Source organism: Astatotilapia calliptera, chromosome 18, assembly GCF_900246225.1.
Source record: "Astatotilapia calliptera chromosome 18, fAstCal1.2, whole genome shotgun sequence".
Taxonomy (NCBI): Eukaryota; Metazoa; Chordata; class Actinopteri; order Cichliformes; family Cichlidae; genus Astatotilapia; species Astatotilapia calliptera.
In genome coordinates, this window is record NC_039319.1 from 24,258,640 (window position 1) to 24,277,724 (window position 19,085).

Genomic DNA, 19,085 nt, shown 5'->3' on the forward strand with positions numbered 1-19,085 from the left:
TTTCTAAAGGTGCTACTGACATGAAATTCCCACCATATGTCAGTAAAAACCTGTCCAATCCACACAAGAACATCAAACCACAGATGGTCATAAATTATGTGTAGTAATGGGAATGATAGAGGGGGAAAAGTGTTGTACATACTGAAAATAATTGAATGCTTTGTACAAAAGCCTTCGTTGGTGATTACAGCTTCAAGATGCTTCCTGTGTGGGGAAACTGAACAACACATGGTGAGAATTTCATAGCAATAGATCCGCTAGAAATATATTTACTTAGAAAATTAGTGAGGTGTTCAATACTTATTTTACCCTCTTTGTGTGTATATAGAAAGGGCCTGCAACCTTCATGATGTTCACATAAACTGTCATATATAAAACTCAAACAGATTGATTTCTTGGTAAATATTCAACATTTTTAATAACACTTTCTCACACTTGTTTAAACTTTAATTACAAACATCACAGTTTTAAGACTCTAACATCTGGACATGCTTACATGGACTCTCCATCAGTGCTGAAATGCTGCCAGAAGCTCCACCAACCTGTTTATGAGGGAAAGCCAATGTGAAGCAAGTTGGCTAAAAAGGAAACTATTCTGTAACTTTATATGTTTATCACTGGTCCGGCTCACTTCACATCAAAGTGGGCTGTATATGGCACACAATGTATGATTAGTTTAGGTGCCGGTCGAGGAGACGTCCTTGTCCCAGCGTCTATCAGAGCCACCAGAAACGCATGTAGATGATGAGTGTGATGAACACAGCCACAGCTACAGCCTTAGCATAGCCGGGGGAGGTGTTGACATCTTTGGCGTTGCTGCGACAACTTTTTGAAAAGCTGCTCAGGTTGCTGACTTTTTTGGCAATATCTGAGGGGATAAAATCGAAACATTGGGATGAACTGAACATCTCTGAATACATGTACATTGTAATTTGTAAATTGGAATAATAACAAATTGTCTACATAATTCTGAATAGAATCAGCACCTCCCATTTGATGGGATGTGTTACCAACGCCTGCTACACTTACCACAGAGAGGGTCTCTCTGCATGACTTCAGCAATATTTTCCGCCATTATTTTCTGAATATCTTCCAGCTCTTTTTTAGTACTTGCCAAGGTCTTCCGGAGTTTGATCGACACAGGTGGCTTATTCACTTTTTGGATATATGTGTCTGGAACAAGATGTAAGATGCTATAAAAATGTTCATTTTATTTGTTTACAGGGATTAGCGCCATGTCTCTGTGTGATAAAAGATGTTGGACTTCAGTCTTACCAAACTCTATGAAAGAGTAGGGCCTGGATACTGTGGGTACTTTTTTTCCATACTGGACATAAAACTCTTTGCTGAGGTCTTCGAGGTATTCAAAAGCCATCGTTTTGGGAAAAGAAGCCTCGCAGAGGATAATGTAACACACACCCTGGGATTTTAAAAAACTGAAACGAGGCCTAACCATTAGTTATATTTGACTCAAGTTAAACCTCACCAAAATTATCAACAAAATGTGTGATCTTACTGAAAGTTCTTGTCCCCGGTATCAAGGGTACAACGTTCTGGACTCTGAGCGTCCAGTTTACGGCACAGCTGCTTGGCCTGGCTCTGGTACAGCAGGAGGTCCCTTTCTGACTGACAAAGGCAGATAAAAACAGATTTGAGCTCATTCTTATCTCACTTAAAGTTAAAATGATTAGTCATTTATGCATTCATCACCAAGTACCCACACAGTGTAAACAGTATAAAATTCAAGAAGCAATGCCTACAAACTCAGAAACTTTATTATACACCTTGCTAGTACCATGTTGGATCCTTTTACCTTTCAAACTGTTTTAATTCGTTATGGTGCAACGTCAGAAGGTGCCGGAAACTGTCCTCAGAGATTTTGGTCCAAGTTGACATGACAGCAACTCAGTTGGTTGCTCAACCATTATGTGACTCTTCTGTTGTATCACATCCCAAAGCTGCTCTATTGGATTAATATCTGATGTCATGTTCAAGAAACCAGTTTGATATGAAATGAGCTGGGGGACATGGTGTGTTATCCTGCTGGAAGCAGCCATCAGTAAATGTGCCAATAAAAGGGTGGATGCAGTTAGCAACAATGCTCAGGTGGTGTTTAAACGAATCAGAATCAATCAAGCTTTATTTGTCACAAGCAGGTTGCCGTGCAGTGAAAATGGGACCCCCCTCCCCTCCCCGACCTTACACACATAACACAGACATCACATGGGGTTACAAGTCGGAGATCGGTAGCGTTACAGAAAAGAACACTGAAATGTACACAACAACGGGAGGGTACAAGAGGAAAAAAAGAGACCTCCACTCATGCTGTGCTTCCATGGTAGGACAGCACGAGAACAGGAAACAAAAAAACTCCTCTGCACAAAAAAAAGCACATGAATGGCCACAGCACAACATTATGACAGACATGACAAGCCACAGGGTTGGGTAGGGGATAGGCGATGCTCAGCTGTGCCAATATTCTCAACATTACACCACCACCAGTAGAATAAACCACTGACACGAAGCAGGATAGATCTATGCCTGCATGTTTTTTATGCTAAATTCTGAGCCTACCATCTGAATGTTGCTGCAGAAACAAAGATTTATGAGACCAGACAACATTTTTCATCTTCTGTTGCATGACTTTGGGAAAGTTTTGTGTAAATTGTAGCCTCAGTTTCCTGTTCTTAGCTGGCAGAAGCAGCACCCAATGCGGTCTTCTGCTCCTGTAGCCTGTCTGCTTCAAGATATGATGTTTTGTGCATTCAGAGATGCTTTATTTCATACTATGAATTTGAAAAACTGTTATTTGAGTTTCTGTCGCCTTCCCTGTCAGCTTGAGCCAGTCTGATCATTATACTGCTCACTGGCTATTTTTCTCTTTCTCTGGTCATTCTTTATAATCCTCTCCCGTGTGGGGAAATCCCAACAAATAATCAGTTCCTACAATATTCAGAGCAGCCTGTCTGACAACAACAATCATTCAACATTCAAAGTCCCTTAAATCACCTTCCTTCCTCATTCTGATGCTCGGTTGTCATCTTAACCATGTCTAAATGCATAGAGTGCATTGAGTTGCTGTCATGTGTTTGGGTGATTAGATATTTACATTAATGAGCAGTTGAACACATGTACATAATACACTATCTGATGAGAGCATGTATACATTATTCTCATCAGAGAGTCGTTCACACGTGGAACCTGCAAAATGTCTGTGTGGAGGAAAACTGAGATACATTTCTTTTTCATGCTTTTCCTTTTAAAGCTTTTTGTGTGAAATTACAAAATATTTACAAAAATATTTGCTCTCATTCACTGGAAAATCACAGTCTGGTAGTCTCTCTATCTGGATTATTTGCATAATTAAACCTGATAATGGGGTACTTTATAAAGAGGTAACGGTGTGATCTGAACCAGCCTTGTTAATATTGCATCTGATTATTTCTTGTAATAAAATGATCCCCACAGTTACAGGCAGAGATAGACTCCTAAGTTTCGCATCATGTTATTAGCACATATTCCATCACATTAGTACTTTTGCAGGATTTTCTGGGACCAGAAAATCTTATATTCAGCTCAACTTTCAGTCGCTTCTCATTTGTAAAACATCTTACACCTAGTGCTGCTCAATAAATTACAACTTGAGCTGAAGCTGCAATAAACTCATGGATCATCCCCTAGAGCACCAAGTGTAAGAAACAAATCCTTTTCTAAGAGGAGTTTGGTGTGCAGGTATCTTCATACTGGGGTCCTCAGCCTTCATTCATACCTGTTCATCCTCCTGTACAGACGCAGCGAGCGGAAGTCCATCTGCCACACGAGTGATCATTGTCAGCAAAATCATGGTGTTTTAAGTTGAGGATCTGCCGTCAGCTAGGGGAGTTTATTATCCAGCCGGGAGAGCGTATTGACTGTCCGATGGAAATCGAGGGATGGCTCGTCTGCCTGCAGTGAGCTCTGCTGTCAGTCAGAGGCAGTGTGCAAAGTATGTGATACAACTGGTTTATCACCTGTACCGATGGTGGTCCATCACCCAGCAGCGGAGAAGAGAAAAAAGTTACACTGTGCACCAGTTATTATTGTTAGTTTTTATTGTTTAAATTCTATCTCTCTATCTACAGTTTCCTCACATTTCTTAAGAACACACAGTACACCATGCTGAGGCCAAGTTTCTAACTAATTGCTCTTTAGGAATCACCTTGTTGGTGCAAAAATACTATTTTATGTTTGTCAGTCTTGACAATCTTTGATATTTTTCACTGATTCATTTATTCATTATATTTCTTTGCAACAGGAAGCTGTAACAAAGTGCCTAAAGATATAATTTAAAGTTGGTTCCTTGGAAGCAAAATAAATACAAATGAGGAATGTCTCGAGAGTTTTGCACAGTACTGTAAACACATACCAAAGTACTCATAACTAATGACATCCTGCTACTGCAACAGGAAGTATATCAGGACGTTTTAAGTACTTTGCCACACATACAGACTCAGAAGGTGAAAGACCAACGTTGCTATCACAGCAGGCAAATAAACAGTAGATGAGACTATTTATAAATTCAAACAAATTAATGAAGCATATTAATCAAAAACATTTTCTGCAATAAAAAGAGGATATTTAAACGTCTCTACAACCGATTAACGAGGCCTTAATATTATGTTGGCACAAACTTACAACTTAGTCTAATTAAAGAACAGGAAACCAGAGGGTGATGCCACAGTGGCTGGCTGTATATCTTTTATATACAGTTTAAAAATGAACAGAGTCTTTGTTGTCTTTCTTCATTTACAGTCAGAGCTCAGTGATTTTCATAAAAGTAATCATAAAAAGCAGCTCAGCCTCGCTGGTCCGACTCGCTTTTTCTGTTTTTCTTGTTTGCTCTGAGTTTGTGTAAACATGAGCTGCTTGGTTTGTCTAAAGAGGGATTAACAAATTTATTAGACGCTCTGTACTAAAAACAAGAAAGCACAAATACTTTAGAAATTTGTTAATTGTTTAAACCAAGTTGCAAACTTGTATGTGATCAATTGAAATAGCAGTTAAAGTCTTTACAGTTCTGAAGAAATTTATTAGATGACCTGACCTAAAAATAAGAAAGTACAGTTTATGAATCTGTCAAAAACTTGTTTAAAATTAAACAGAGGAGAGAGAAATCAATCAACCACAACAATTAATCACAAAAGCACAGCTGGATTTTATCAGACTACCTCCAGAATTGGGAGTGAAGAAGATGGAACAACCTGCCCGAACTGATCGTAGTATCACCACGGGCGTGTTGTTCGTATGAGAGTGACCAACACAACCACACTGGCTGACACAGTTGGATTGATATCTGGGTAATTTGGAGGCCAAATCAACACGTCAAACTCACTGTTGTGCTTCTCAAATTCCTGCTTTGTGGCAGGGCGCATCATCCTACTGAAAGAGGCCATAGCCATCAAGGAATGCTGTTTACATGAAGGGTGCACATGGTCTTCTACTTAAGAAGGTAGTACGTGTCAAAGTGACATCCACATGAATGACAGGTTTCCCAGCAGAGCATTGCCCAAAGCATCACACTGCCTCCACCAGCTTGCCTTCCTCCCATTGTGCATCATGCTGCCAGGTGTTCCCTGGTAAGTGATGCTCCTTGTATTCAGACACGGTTCTATCAGGACCAGCATGAACTTTTTGGGTAATTTGAGCTACAGTAGCATATCTGTTGGATTGGACCACAAGTGCATCAGTAACCCTGTCGCTGGTTCACCACCGGTCCTTCCTTGGATCACTTTTGATAGATACTAACCACTGCAGACCGAGAACACCTCACACCTGCTCATTTTTCCAGCTTTGAGGACAAAATGTTCACTAGCTCCCTAATATATCCCCACCCACTAACAGCTGCCACGATGAAGAGATAATCAGTGTTATTCACTTCACGTCAGCACTGAAGCCTTGAAGATTTTCACATAAATTGTGTCATATAAAGAAAAGTCAAGCAGATTGATTTCTTGATAAATATTTAACATTTTTAATAACACTTTCTCACGCTTGTGTAAACTTTGTAAACAAACATTCACATTTGATCACAGTTTTAAGACTCAAACCCCTGCACATGCTTACATGGATTCTCATCAGTGCTAACACGCTAACAGAATCTCCAACATCAGTGTGTAGAAACACGAACTCTTTCTGCTCTTAAAGGTGACCTGTCATGCTTGTTTTCTCTTGTATATATAACAGTGCAGATCTCTAATCTGGTCACCTCGGGCACACAGCTCTGCCTGTGAGCACAGACTCACCTGCTAATGAGCAGCAGCCAATGAGAAAAAAGTCAGCTAAAAAAGGTGAAGCTTGCATGAAATTTAATTGAGGCCCAGCGTAAGATCAAGAAGCTTCATTTGATCTTTGACTCACGCAAAACTGCTCTGAAGCTATAAATATGAAACCATAAATGAGCCTGATGGGTCCCCTTTAATGTTTCCAGTATGCACATTTACTATATATAAAAGCCTTTCTATCACACAAAAGCCCATTAAACATCCCAATAAAGACTTACAGCTCAGCTTCTATTGTATAACCCACGACTGAGTAAATCACAGAAAGAACGTCTACATTCAACACAGGTCCGTAAGACTGAAACAGTCTTTAAGACTGTTTCAAGGCACCCTGGTAATAACAGACTGTAACATGAGTTTAAGTGCTCTTCGAGGAGAAACTCCAGCTTCGTGTCGAAATCCTTGTCTGGACGTACATCAGAGCCACCAGAAACGCACGTAGAAGATGAGCGTGACAAACAACACTGCCACAGCCGCAAACTTAGCATAGGTGGAGCGAGTGTTGAGATATTTGGCATCCTTGTGGTACTTTTCTGCCATGTTGGAGAGATTGCTGGCTTTTGTGCAGATAGCTGAGAAACAAATAGGATGAAGGAAACATTAATTTTGTTCTGATTGGTAATTTTGATCAGAATCTCCCATTTGATGGCATGTGTTACCAACACTGGCTACACTTACCACAGAGAGAGTGTCTGCAGGACTTCATCAATATTTGCCACCATTATTTTCTGAATATCATCCAGTTCTTTTTTAGTACTTACCAGAAAGAGCTTCTCCTCTCTGCAGGACCTCCTCAATATTTCCAACCATAATTCTCTGGATGTCCTGCAGCTCTGTGTTAACACTGCTCAAGGTCCTCCGAGCTCTGCTGTCCACATATGACTTCTTAACTTTCTGGATGTAGGTGTCTGGAACAACATGTAGGATACTATAAAAATTTTCTTTCTTTTTGTAGAAAGTGAGTAGTGTCACTTATTTGTTTGCGATGCATCCAGAAAGTATTCACAGCACTTCCCTTATTCTAAATTTTGTCACATTACAGCCTTATTCCAAAATAGATTAAATTCATTTTCACCTCAAAATGACATAATAGCAAAGTGAAAAAAGATTAAAAGTCCTGAAAATTTGTAACAAATAAAACAATCTAAAAATAACACACATAAATATTTGCAGGCTTTGCAATGACTCCCAATTTTGAGCTCAGGCGCATCCTGTTTCCACTGACCATCTGTTAGATGTTTGTACACCTTGATTGGAGTTCACCTGTGGTAAAGTCAGGTCATTGGATATGATTTGGAAAAGCACACATCTTTCTATATAAGGTCCCACACTTGACAGTGCATGCAAGAACACAAACCAAGCCATGCCCAACTCCAAGGAGTTGTCTGTAGACCTCCAAGACAGGATTGTGTCGAGGTACAGATCTTGTGAAGGGTGCAGAAAAACAGATAGACAAAGCTCCAGCATTGCTCTGTGGGGAGGGGGGAATCTTCCAGAAGGACAACCATTTCTGCAGCACTCCAGAAATCAGGACAGATTGGTAGAGTGACCAGAGGGAAGCCACTCAGTAAAAGGCACATGACAGCCCACCTGGAGTTTGCCAAAATGCACCTGAAGGACTTTCAAACCTTGAGAAACATAATTCTCTGGTTTGGTGAAACAAACATTGAACTCTTTGGCCTGAATGCCAAGCATCATGTCTAAGCATCACCTGGCCAATACCATCGCTACAGATTGTCGCTGCTTTAAATTTCTGTTGCAGACTTTTTTCACTTTGCCATTGTGGGGTATTGTGTAAAGAATTCTGGGGTGAAAAATAAAGTTAATCTATTCTGGAATAAGGCTGTAACATGAAAAAATGTGGAACAAGTAAAGAGCTGTGAATACTTTTCAAATGTACTGTATTAAAGGATTTTTAACACCAGTCTCACCAAACTCTATGAAAGAGTAGGGCCTGGTTACTGTGGGTATTCTCCTTCCATACTGGTCATAAAACTCATTGCTGAGGTCTTCGAGGTATGCAAAAGCCATCTTTCTGGGAAAAGAAGCCTCGCAGAGGGACAGGTAGCACACACCCTGGGATATTAAAAGGCTGAAAATGAGGCCAAACCATTAATGATTTTATGACCTTTGTGATTCAAGTTAAAGCTCACCAAAATTATCTACAAAATGTTCTATGCTGAGTGATCTTACTGAAAGTTCATGTCCCCAGCCTCGAGGGTGCAGCGTTCTGGACTCTGAGCGTCCAGTTTACGGCACAGCTGCTTGGCCTGGCTCTGGTACTGCTGGAGATCTCTTTCTGACTGACAAAGACAGATAAAAACAGACTTAAGCTCATTCTTATTCATATTTAATTACTTTAGTCGTTTGGTCATTGCATATTACCCACACAGTGTAAACAATATGTTCAAAAGGTCATTCATTGATCTGTAGTTTCATTACAGAATCACATCCACAGAAAAGCCTGTAGCTGGATACAGAGAATTAAACCTAACAACCACTGGTGATGCGGCCTGCTCTCTGCAGTAATCAGGGGACTCAATTCAGGTTCACAGTTCAGGGATATTCAATTACTGTTTGGACCTTGTCCCTTTCCTCCCTATTACTTATGTGGATCCATGAGAATGTAGGAATTTAGTTATTGTCCTGTTCTGTCGCTGTAGTCAATGTTCACACGTGCTCACGTCCAAACATTCAACAACTTGCTGAATGTTTGTTCACAGTATTGCAGCTTCACCAATGTTCATAAGTTGTCTATTGCCATAGAGTGGAGATTTCGTTTTCTCCTTAAGTAAAGCACGCTAAAGACAGAAAGAGTTTGCATTTGTGCACTTTATACTGCGTAATCCATGCCATCTTATATTGTTGCTTTGGTTTGCTGTTTTTGGCTGACAGGAGTGGTACCCAGTGGGGTCTTCTGCTGCTGTAACCTTTTTGCTTCAAAGTTTGACGTGTTGCACGTTCAGGGACGCTCTTCTGCATAACATGATTGTATTAATTATACTGTTGCCTTACCGTCAGCTTGAACCAGTCTGGACATTCTAACAGTCACTGGATATTTTATGTTTCTCTTTTAATTTCTTGTTTTAAAACCTAGAGATAGTTGTGTGGAGAAATCTCAGTAGATCAGCAGGTTTTTAAAATCCTCAGACCACCCCGTCTGGCACTCCCACGCCACGTTAAAAGTTACTTAAATCACTTTTTTTCCTCCTGCATTTGATGTTCGGTTTTTAAATACAGCTATTAAATAAAGCATCACTTTAAAGTTCAGATCCCCACAGTTGCATACAGAATAGTCCACCACATTAAAATCTAAACTAACAGGTTTCACAGTTAAATTTAAAAAGACATGACATTAGCACTTTGTAGACATTTTTCTGTCGACTGGGACCAGAACAAACTGCTCTTATGTTCAACTCAACTTTCAGTTGTTTGTATAAAATACGATACACTCAGTGTTCCTCAATAATTACAACTTTAGCTAAAGCTGAAATAAAATCGCGACATTATCTTCTAGAGCACCAAGCGTGTAAAAAAAAGCACACTATTATTGTTTAAAGAACAGTTTGATGTGCAGGTATCTCCATACGAGGGGCTCAGCTTTCATTCATACCTGTTCATCCTCCTGTACAGACGCAGCGAGCGGAAGTCCGTCTGCCACACGAGCAACCATTGTCAGTAAAATCATGGTGTTTGAGGTCGGGGATCTGCTGTCAACTGGAGAGAGTCAACTTTATAACTTTGTACGTCTTTTTTGCCTGTTCGATAACGCAGGATAAACGCTAAATGCGTTGGACGGAAGCTTACGGTGCGCCCGCGAAATAGGTCCGACTGGCAACCGGCAACATTCACAAGACCGCCCTACCCGGAGTCGTCATTTTTCAGTCGCGTAGAGGTATGCTGTGGTTCCTGGGACGCTAACTGGGTTTCTTTGTGTGTATTTCCCCTGAAAAACAAGCCCGCATGAGCCGTGTTTTGAGTCGCCGGTGTATCCCCTGCCGAGCAGGCGCTGTTGGGTCACTCTGAGCGGGTATGGGGTCACGAGCTCCAGCAGCGCGTGCAGTAGACAGCTGGCAGACGGAGCGCCTGCACCTCCACTGCTGATGCCCGTGTGTGCTGGGCTCAGACATGCAGATGCGGTCTGGCTGGCTTCTCCGTCTAGACTGAAGTCTCCCTGAACTAAAACAAAACAAAACAGAGAAGCATGGACACACCAGAGAGGTAATCTAGCTCCGAGAGCGCAGCACTTACAATCTCATTTTTTTGCTTTATTTTTATTTTATCTGTCTGAGGTCGTTTTCCTGTTGGCCGTGGAATCGTAGGTCCCCCCCCCCCCCTATTTGTATAAGTCCCCTGGATGAGAAGATTGTGGCTATTCTGCGGCTTTAAAAGCAGTTCTTCTCTATTTGCTTGTCTACAACTAAATGTGTCGCGAGGAGATGTCGCTTTTTAATTTTTTTTATTGTATTTATTTATTTATTTATTTATTTTTATCTGTGTAAATGTGCAAATTAAAGCCAGTCGTAAGAAGGCTTGTTTAGGGTGCGGGAACAGCTGAGTCCCCTACAGCTGGACCCCGCAGGATCATTCATAACATAAGGGGATGAAGCACTTTGTATTTTCCAGAGCCTAATGCAAAGCACTTAGCGTGCGATCAAGTGATTAGGTGTAACAGACTGTTAGCCATATTTCTGTGGCTCCTATAGCCCGGTGTAACGGTGAGGATGGGAACATTTGTGCGCAGTCGCTTTAATCCTCTGAGCGCCACAGAAAGCCCCCATTCGCTAATAAAAATGACCCGGCGGCTTGGCACAGTGGCATCCCAACACCCTGAATGGCCTTATTGTTGCGGTGCAGCTGGCACCGCCGTGCGCACGCTGTGGCTGCCAGAGCGACGTGTGCGTGATTCATAACCAGGAGAAACCATCCATTATACTGTCTCTGGTAGAATAGTTGAAGATGCCCGCGTGTTTTAATTCTAGGGTGGGGCGCTTCATGACTAATTGATTATGGAAACAGTGATTCTCATGGCTGGAGTTCGGGGACATTAAGGCTAGTTTGCATTTCTTTCCTGTGCACTGATCGTGATCCCCAGAGACAAAATCTTCAGTTTCCCCCCTCCTGTGTGATCCCTTCGCCTTATCTAAGTATGGGTCGTCACTTCCTCATAACTGTCCTCCGCTACCCCAGGTGTGCCTGTCATGCTCGGGGCTGAGGTAAAGAGCAGCTGAGGAGAAGAAGGAGATGGGCTGCACTTCGGCCAAGCAGGTGTCTGCCGTGCCCAACGGTGAGGAGGAGCAAAATAAAGCCTACAGCAACGGAGACCTCCTGTCTGGTGAGTCTGTCTATGCAAAAATTACCTTTACATTCATATTTCTCACATACCTGTTCAGGTACTTTCTGAAAATACTGTAATTTCTAAGATGACTTTAGGTCTGTTAGGAATAATAATAAGACTGTCAGCGAATGTGCCACAACATTTTACTAACAGATCTGTAAAATGTGAAAAATACATGCTATTAAGGGTTATTATAGTAACAATTTTTTTAAATGAAATGCTTAAAAGAAATAAAGATGAACTACCTTTAAGTTTATCCTTTATTGACACAGCAAGCATGAGGAAGCTTTGCCACATTTTCTGAGATTCAGGATGTTTACCTGACTGGGAGTCTTGTGTTTGTATTGTAATGTGTTCTGAACTTTAGTATGTGGCACTGACAAACAGCAGTTTGGTACAATAATAATGTAACAATAACTTAACAACAACAACAACAACACATTTATATAACAATGTCACAAGGTGCTTCAAATAAAAAGTTTAAAACAAAATCAGAGAACTAGTTAAAAACATGAAATAAAAAGGCAAGGCTAATATGAACATACTAGAGGGGGCTAACAACATTTATTAAACATTTTCAATTAAAACATTTTAAGAGGTTTTAAAGCAAATTAAGACATTTCCATTCTCATCTCAGACAGCAGACTGTTCCACACTTGGCAGCAGCCCTCTGTTCTTTATTTATTAGTTGAGGCCTTGGAATAACCAGCAGAGCCGCATTCACCGATCTAAGTAAACACTCAGGCACATAAGTGGTTAATATGTTTCTGATGTACTTTGGAGCAAAGCCATTTAAAGCTTTAAAAGTTATAAGTAAAATTTTAAAGTCAGTATGACTTTGAAAAGGCAGCCCAGCTCCAGAGTGATGTGTTCCCATTTCTTGCTTCCTGTTACGATCTGAGCAACACCGTTCTGCCTCATCTGGAGTCAGTGAAGTGAGCGCTAAATGATGGCACTGTAAAGAGCCTTGTAATAATTAATGCAAGAAAACAAATGCATGTGTAGGTAGCAGATTTTTTTCACATCAAAGCTGCCATTGTTAGCTTTAAAAAGAACATAGACAACTAGTATATGATATAATTAATGCAGATGAATAGATTTTTAAGTCTGATGGGTTATTGTACAGCAGGAAGACATAGACCTGTGTGTCATTTGCATATCAGAGTTAATGACTCTGTCACTGTGAACGATCAGGCTGAGAGGAAGCGCGTTCCTTTAAAAAAAGACGTGGGCTAAGGACCGAGCCCTGAGGAACGCCACAGTTAAAATCAGTCACAGAGGCATCTACATCACTTGCATGTAAATGCGCCTCAATAACAGTTTTTGTTGACCTGGGTTCCACAGGAGGTCTCGTCTGAGCTCCTCGTCCATGTAGACATGATTACATCACATCGCTCCTGCTGAATCCCCCCCCCCCCCAGTTATAGCACTGCAAACGTGGCCAGCAACAATACCCGGATAGGCTGTGGCATCCAAACTATGGCTGAGTGGGTTTTTAAGGAGCTCAAAATACGCCAAGAAAACATTCTCCACTTCATTACCCCACCAGCAGCAGCCTTTACACAAGGCAGGCCTGGTCCACTGATTCATGCTGTTGACACCAAATTGTGACCCTCCAATCTGAAGACTCAGCAGAAATCAAGATTAAACAGAGCTGTAATGGTGTCTGTGCCTGCTGCAGTTTTCACAGTAAATATTGGTTATCTGAGATTCTGTAGCCATTCAATCACAGTCTGGCCATTGTCCTTTAATCACTCTCATCAATGGAGAGTGATTAAAAGCTGGAGCGCATGGAGGATGCGCAGTGCAGGACAGCTGCTCATTGGATGGGTTTTTAATTTTCCAAAGCATGCTGGGTAAACAAAGACTTGTGTTGAAAATCCTCGAAGATCAGCCGTTTCAGAAATACAAGCCAGTCCATCTGGCACTTACAAAAATACAGCGTTTGTGAAATAAGTGAAGTGATCTGCATCAGCACGAGCTAATGTATTACACTGCAGCCACACGATCCGGCTGATTGGGTAATTACATCAAGAAGCAGGTGTACAGCTTTTCCTAATAAAAGGTGTATTGGTTATATTAAGGTATATATAAGTAAAGGTACAAAACATGTCACATCTGTTTTTGTAACAGTCTAAATTAAAAAATTTAAATAAAGAAGTTAGTCAAACCTGTAGTCAGGTAGCTGTATGAAACCTGTAACACGCAGGTTATCGTCTTACATCTGAATTAATGTGATTGCTTCTATAGATGAACAGTAACAGTCTATGTGCCATATCTATATTTTCATTTCTTCTTTTCCAAATGTGCAGCGTGGGAGAGGTTGAGAAGAGGGGGACTGCTCATGTGTGAGGCAGAAAATGGAGAGGAGAATCAGGCTAACAGCTCGTGTGTTTGCAGCTTGCCAGCCATTGTTAAAAGAGGATTTAGTCTAGAGTGTGAGAATTCAACCACATAATTACTTTACCAAGTACTGAACTGTGAGAACTATTAACCTCGGAGGATTGTGGTGATCGGAGCGGCCATGAGTGGGTCATCCTCTGCGTGCCTGCTGTCTGCTGCTGCTGTCGCGTATTAATCAGAGATGTGCTCCTCTGTCTCCCACTCTGTCACAGATGAGTACAAGATGAAAGGAGTGGAGAAAGTCAAGTACATCAGCGGAGAAGAGGCGGGAGAGGACGGCCAGGAAAGCACGGTGCGTGGTTTTTCTTTTGTCCTCTGTGTTTTTTATTTTGTCTTTAGTGGAGTATTTAATGGCGGCTTGTAAAAACACAGTCAGTTTGTTCGGGGTAAGTTGTGACGCGAACCTCAGGATCACACGAACTCAGCTGAGGCTTTAGAGCACCGTGCAGCATCGATTTGCATGTTAATGAGGAACTACTGTAACCCAATAATGCAGGAGGACAGAGGAGCTTCCATATATACTTGGCACCGATTATATAAAAGTGATACTTTTGGATAGAAAGTGTTTTTTGTTACATTTTTTCATTATTTGACAGGCGATATGGACATTATGAAAATTTCTTAATACAAAATAAATAAATGAAAATCAACATTAAACTGAATGAGCTGATATTTTAATTTAAATTTACTTCTGCCTTTGTAGTAATCTCCCTATTTATCTTTTTATGTTAACTTCCTTATTACTCCCATTCTTTTTATGATTTTAAATGCATTTATTTCTGAGTTATGTAGCCCTTTTCATTTTCTTTCGCTTTCCTAAAATACATTTATTTCTGTTTTTCTTTATGCATTTTTGCTCCATAATGTAAATGACAAGGCTACGTGTCACTTTGTTAACCTTTCACCCAGTTTTACAGTCATCCTTTGTTCCCACAACACTAACCACTCAGATGATCACAAGAACTGAGATACTGTATCTAGCCAACAGAGGAAAAACTGCATATATAAATAGGTATAATACAGTGGCCCTCATAGGTCAAGCGCACAGCAACTTAAGAAAACATCTGCAAATAGAAAAATGCTTCCAAAGCACACAAAACACAATGGAAATAGCAAAACTGCAGCAAAAGCTAAACAAGTGATAAAAATCACAAAAAATGGAAGTATTTCTGGGAACAGATGGACCAGCTGTGGAAGTGGTGAACACTTCTGGTATGTTTTGGGGGATTGAAATATATTTATTTAGTTATTGGTGGCGCTTTATTCTGTTTGCTGGTGTTTTCTTAAGTGTCAATGCGTTTGACCTTTCAGGGCTACCATAGTAGGTAAAGGAAAGTTACAAATCTGAAAGCAATAGCATAAAATTAATAAAAATGCAAACAAAAACAAAAGCAAACATTTATTTTCAGTTTCCTTCTATTGCTTTTAAGTGCATAATAATTTCATTGTTGAGTCAGTCATTTTTACATTTTAGCACATTGGGATCTCCATAATTCAAAAATGATTTAGTTTTGCATTTCTGTGTTTTTCAGGCTTCTTTATAAAAGAGCAGAGGTGAGCATTTGATGGTGTTGTTCACTGTCCTCAATCATTTATCTGTGTGTTTGATACTGCAGGAAGTAAGTGCTCTCCTTGATAAAGCTCCGCACGGAGATGAAACAGGATCAAATGGAAATGGAAAAATTCTGTAAGTGACTGACTAATGGTTTTGTTTGTGCTATCATGCTGTCAGCCTCTAACCTGGTCTCCTTCCCTCCTCGCAGGAGCATCCACTCCTCGGAAAGTCAGCAAGAATTCTTCCGGATGTTAGATGAAAAAATTGAAAAGGTAAAGAATGACAAACCTTTACTGGAGATCTATTTATGTTTTTGTGTCTTTGTAAGGAAAAAAACAGGTTAAATAACATAATGGAAGTTAATCCTATTGGTGCTGCAAATCTGTAGCAAGTGAGGACACAGCAGACGAGATAATGATACTGCAAAACAATCTCAATCTGTCACGTCCACTCTATTCTCCCACTGTGGTTATTTAAAGGGATATTGGCTGTGCTGCCAGATCCTGAAATATTATACCACTGTGTGCCACAGAGCTCAAAAATACTTTAAAAACCTATACGAGAACATTTACGTCACTCTTTTGCAAAAGAACTGTGGTTTATTTTGAGATTATCCCACTGTCCTGCTGCTGGAAAAACTCATAGAGACCAAAATAACTGTTAATGTGTAGCTGAAAGTCGTCATAAACGCCTGCTTCAGTAAGATTTTCCAAAATGTAAAGAGGCCTCTTTAAGTGCGTGCCTGAATTTCCGCTGCTTGACTCCATTTAAGCTGAAAAAAGTCATTTCCTTTCATTCATGTTTGACTGAGACCTTGCTGCAAATATTTCAACAAAATGCTGCGTTATCTTTGCACGGTGGGGCTGCAAAATAATTTAGCATTCCTCCTTGTCAACACATGCACAAATGAACCGATTAGTTGTGTGCATTAGTCATTTTTTTGCAGACTGAAAGCATAACTTTGTGGTGACTGAGTCAGACTCTAGGGAATTTGCAGTGGCATTGTTGTTACTCCAAAACTTTGTTGCTTGTTGCTAAACACTTAATTGGCTGAAAAAGCTGAGAGGAGACAGCAGCTCATACTCATAACACTAGAAAGCTAGAACAAGAAAACTAATTAAAAGGCATTGGCTTTCACATTTTTTATACCTTAAAGCAGAGGTGTCCACCTCCAGGCTTCAAGTACCAGTGTCCTGCAGGTTTTAGATCTCTCCCTGGGTCAACACACCTAAATCACATGATTAGTTCATCACCAGGCCTCTGGAGAACTTCAAGACATGTTCAGGAGGTAATTTAGCCATTTAAATCAGCTGTGTTGGATCAAGGACACTTCTAAAACCTGCAGGACACTGGCCCTTGAGGCTTGGAGTTGGACATCCCTGCCTTAAAGCATGCTGGTAAATACCCATAACTAACTGGGAGCTTTTATTTTGAAAAGCAGTGACTCTTAAGATGTAAACTACGTGGTTTTATTTTGAAAATACCGTAGTGTCAAAGCATCTTGATGTCTAAAGAGTAATTGGATGTTTTATGGTGAAAAGAAAAAAAGTGTGACTTTAAAGCACTTTATTAGATTTTATTTATTTTTTAAAATCAGATTTCATCCTAACAGAGGTGCTTTCTGCTGCCCCCCTTGTATTTCAAGGGGTTGCCACACTGGATGAATGTGCATATTAATTTGGAACAGACGTTACCAGATGCCCCTGGGACCGGCCTAGGAGTGCATTAGCTTGCGACCACTAAGGCTGGACGTGTTTCTCGATCTTTGCATGTAAGGTGAATGTGTTTACCACTACAGCTCTGAGCCACCAGCTGTGGGCACCTTGGTATTTTCCCATATATATAAGTGAGGGGTTCTGTCATTTCCACAGCTGGTCCATCATGTTATTGTCTCCCCAAAATCTCACAAATACAGTTTGTGAGATTTTGGGTGTTTTTTCTACTTCCCTTGTGCATTTTACATTTGCCCCACCACGATACATGTCGGTTTACACAAAATGTTATAACTGTAAAACTAGTTGTATCTGGCTAATACCTGAATACTCTGCGCGTGTGTCGTATCCAGGGCCGGGATTACTGCTCAGAAGAGGAGGATATGACATAACCCGGTTGTCACAAATCCACACGTCCCAGTATGAGAAACTGTCCAGCATTATGGATAGACTGTGTCCCAGAGGATTCTTTGATGTATGTGCACGCCCGAGAAGGAAGGAGTATTGAAACTAGCACTTTTTTCTTTTTGCCCTCCTGCCACTACCCACTCGTCTGACCAAGTTCCAGAAAGATCATGACGGAAATCAGCGCCGTGGTTCTCCCAAGAGTGACATGAGATTTGAAGCCATTACAGGGTAACGGAGGATCTAACACTTTTCTTTCCTTGCTGGAATTTCTCAGTATAAATAGCTGTCACCGAGACTTACTATACACATGTGAAAGACGCAGGCTGCTGTCAGTGTGAATTTCCGGCAACAGGAACAACCACTGCTCTTGTGGACACTGACTCAAATAGAAAATAATGCCCTTGCATCGTTTAATCCTTGAAAGCCTCTGCGACAAGTCAACGGGTTGGAAACTTCCTGCATTCCAAGACGCAGTACAGACCTCTTTTCTACAGTATGTTGGCCACTCCAGTGTTTGTCTGCTCATATTTGTTTCTGTTCTGATGTAGAGTATTTATGTTGAATAAGGCTCAGGGTTGAAGTGTTGTAATCTTTGTCTCATGTAGTTAAGTCTTTCCCCTCATTAGAACACTGTTACACCATTAAAAGACGCACACACACACGCTGTCACACATGGGTTACAGATAGAGCCCTCTCTAGTGTCTGATTCATATAAGCCTAAGAGGTGAACACCACAACTTCACACAAGTCTCATTATGTATCTGATTCACCGGTGTTATGTTGTTGTGTTCGGTTTCTTTGTTTTGGGGTTTTTTTTTTTGGTTTTCTAGGAAAAATAAAAGTGATTTAAGTAATTTATTCCCATTGTTGTGTTGTTTTTAAAACAACCTGATGGCGATAGCCATGATGAATTATTTTACGCGATGTATTCATTACCACATTACTATGTCAACCACTTGTAGTAAATACAACCGTACTATAAAAGTGCACTGTAACTAGTGAAAACACTGGAATTGGGAGATACAATCATTTGTAGACAGCTCTTTGAGATGGACTCAGTGTTGAGAGTTATTGCAGTATATAGGAGCATCAGTACTTCTCTGTAAAACCATTTTCATCCACTCGTCTTTACAACATTGCTTCAGTTCATGAAGGTTTAGTCAGGTTGAGGTCTGGACTTTGACTTGGTCATTGCAACACCTTGATTGTTTTCTTTTTCAGCCGTTCTGTTGTAAATCTGCTGCTGTGCTTGGAATCATTGTACTGCTGCGTGACCCGTTTTTTTTGCTGTCGCTGAGATGGCCACGTTTTACTATAGTATACTTTGGTGGAGTTCATGGTCGACACATCAG

At 40.6% G+C, this 19,085-nt stretch overlaps 3 protein-coding genes across 4 annotated transcripts; 1 reads left to right on the forward strand and 2 right to left on the reverse strand.

The window, feature by feature from the left end:
* Positions 1 to 716: 716 nt before the first annotated feature.
* Positions 717 to 3,844, reverse strand: LOC113010655 (vesicle-trafficking protein SEC22b-like). Its single transcript, XM_026149834.1, has 5 exons — positions 3,770 to 3,844; positions 1,517 to 1,626; positions 1,276 to 1,436; positions 1,030 to 1,173; positions 717 to 868 (listed from the first exon to the last, which is right to left on the reverse strand). The coding sequence occupies exons 1-5, from the start codon at positions 3,842 to 3,844 to the stop codon at positions 717 to 719; spliced, it is 642 nt and encodes a 213-aa protein (XP_026005619.1).
* A 2,138-nt stretch (positions 3,845 to 5,982) lies between these two features.
* On the reverse strand, positions 5,983 to 10,167 carry LOC113010654 (vesicle-trafficking protein SEC22b-like). Its single transcript, XM_026149833.1, has 5 exons — positions 9,931 to 10,167; positions 8,511 to 8,620; positions 8,249 to 8,409; positions 7,079 to 7,225; positions 5,983 to 6,889 (listed from the first exon to the last, which is right to left on the reverse strand). Exons 1-5 carry the CDS (start codon positions 10,003 to 10,005, stop codon positions 6,735 to 6,737), a joined length of 648 nt encoding a protein of 215 aa, XP_026005618.1. The 5' UTR covers positions 10,006 to 10,167; the 3' UTR covers positions 5,983 to 6,734.
* LOC113010671 (uncharacterized protein C1orf21 homolog) lies at positions 10,157 to 18,562 on the forward strand. Of its 2 annotated transcripts, none has more exons than XM_026149855.1 (6): positions 10,157 to 10,212; positions 11,508 to 11,652; positions 14,271 to 14,350; positions 15,675 to 15,745; positions 15,822 to 15,885; positions 17,679 to 18,562. In XM_026149855.1, the coding sequence occupies exons 2-6, from the start codon at positions 11,562 to 11,564 to the stop codon at positions 17,715 to 17,717; spliced, it is 345 nt and encodes a 114-aa protein (XP_026005640.1). In that variant the 5' UTR covers positions 10,157 to 10,212; positions 11,508 to 11,561; the 3' UTR covers positions 17,718 to 18,562. The 2 variants fall into 2 exon arrangements, with proteins under 2 accessions (XP_026005640.1, XP_026005638.1); XM_026149853.1 differs by lacking the exon at positions 10,157 to 10,212 and adding an exon at positions 10,280 to 10,538.
* Positions 18,563 to 19,085: the final 523 nt, after the last annotated feature.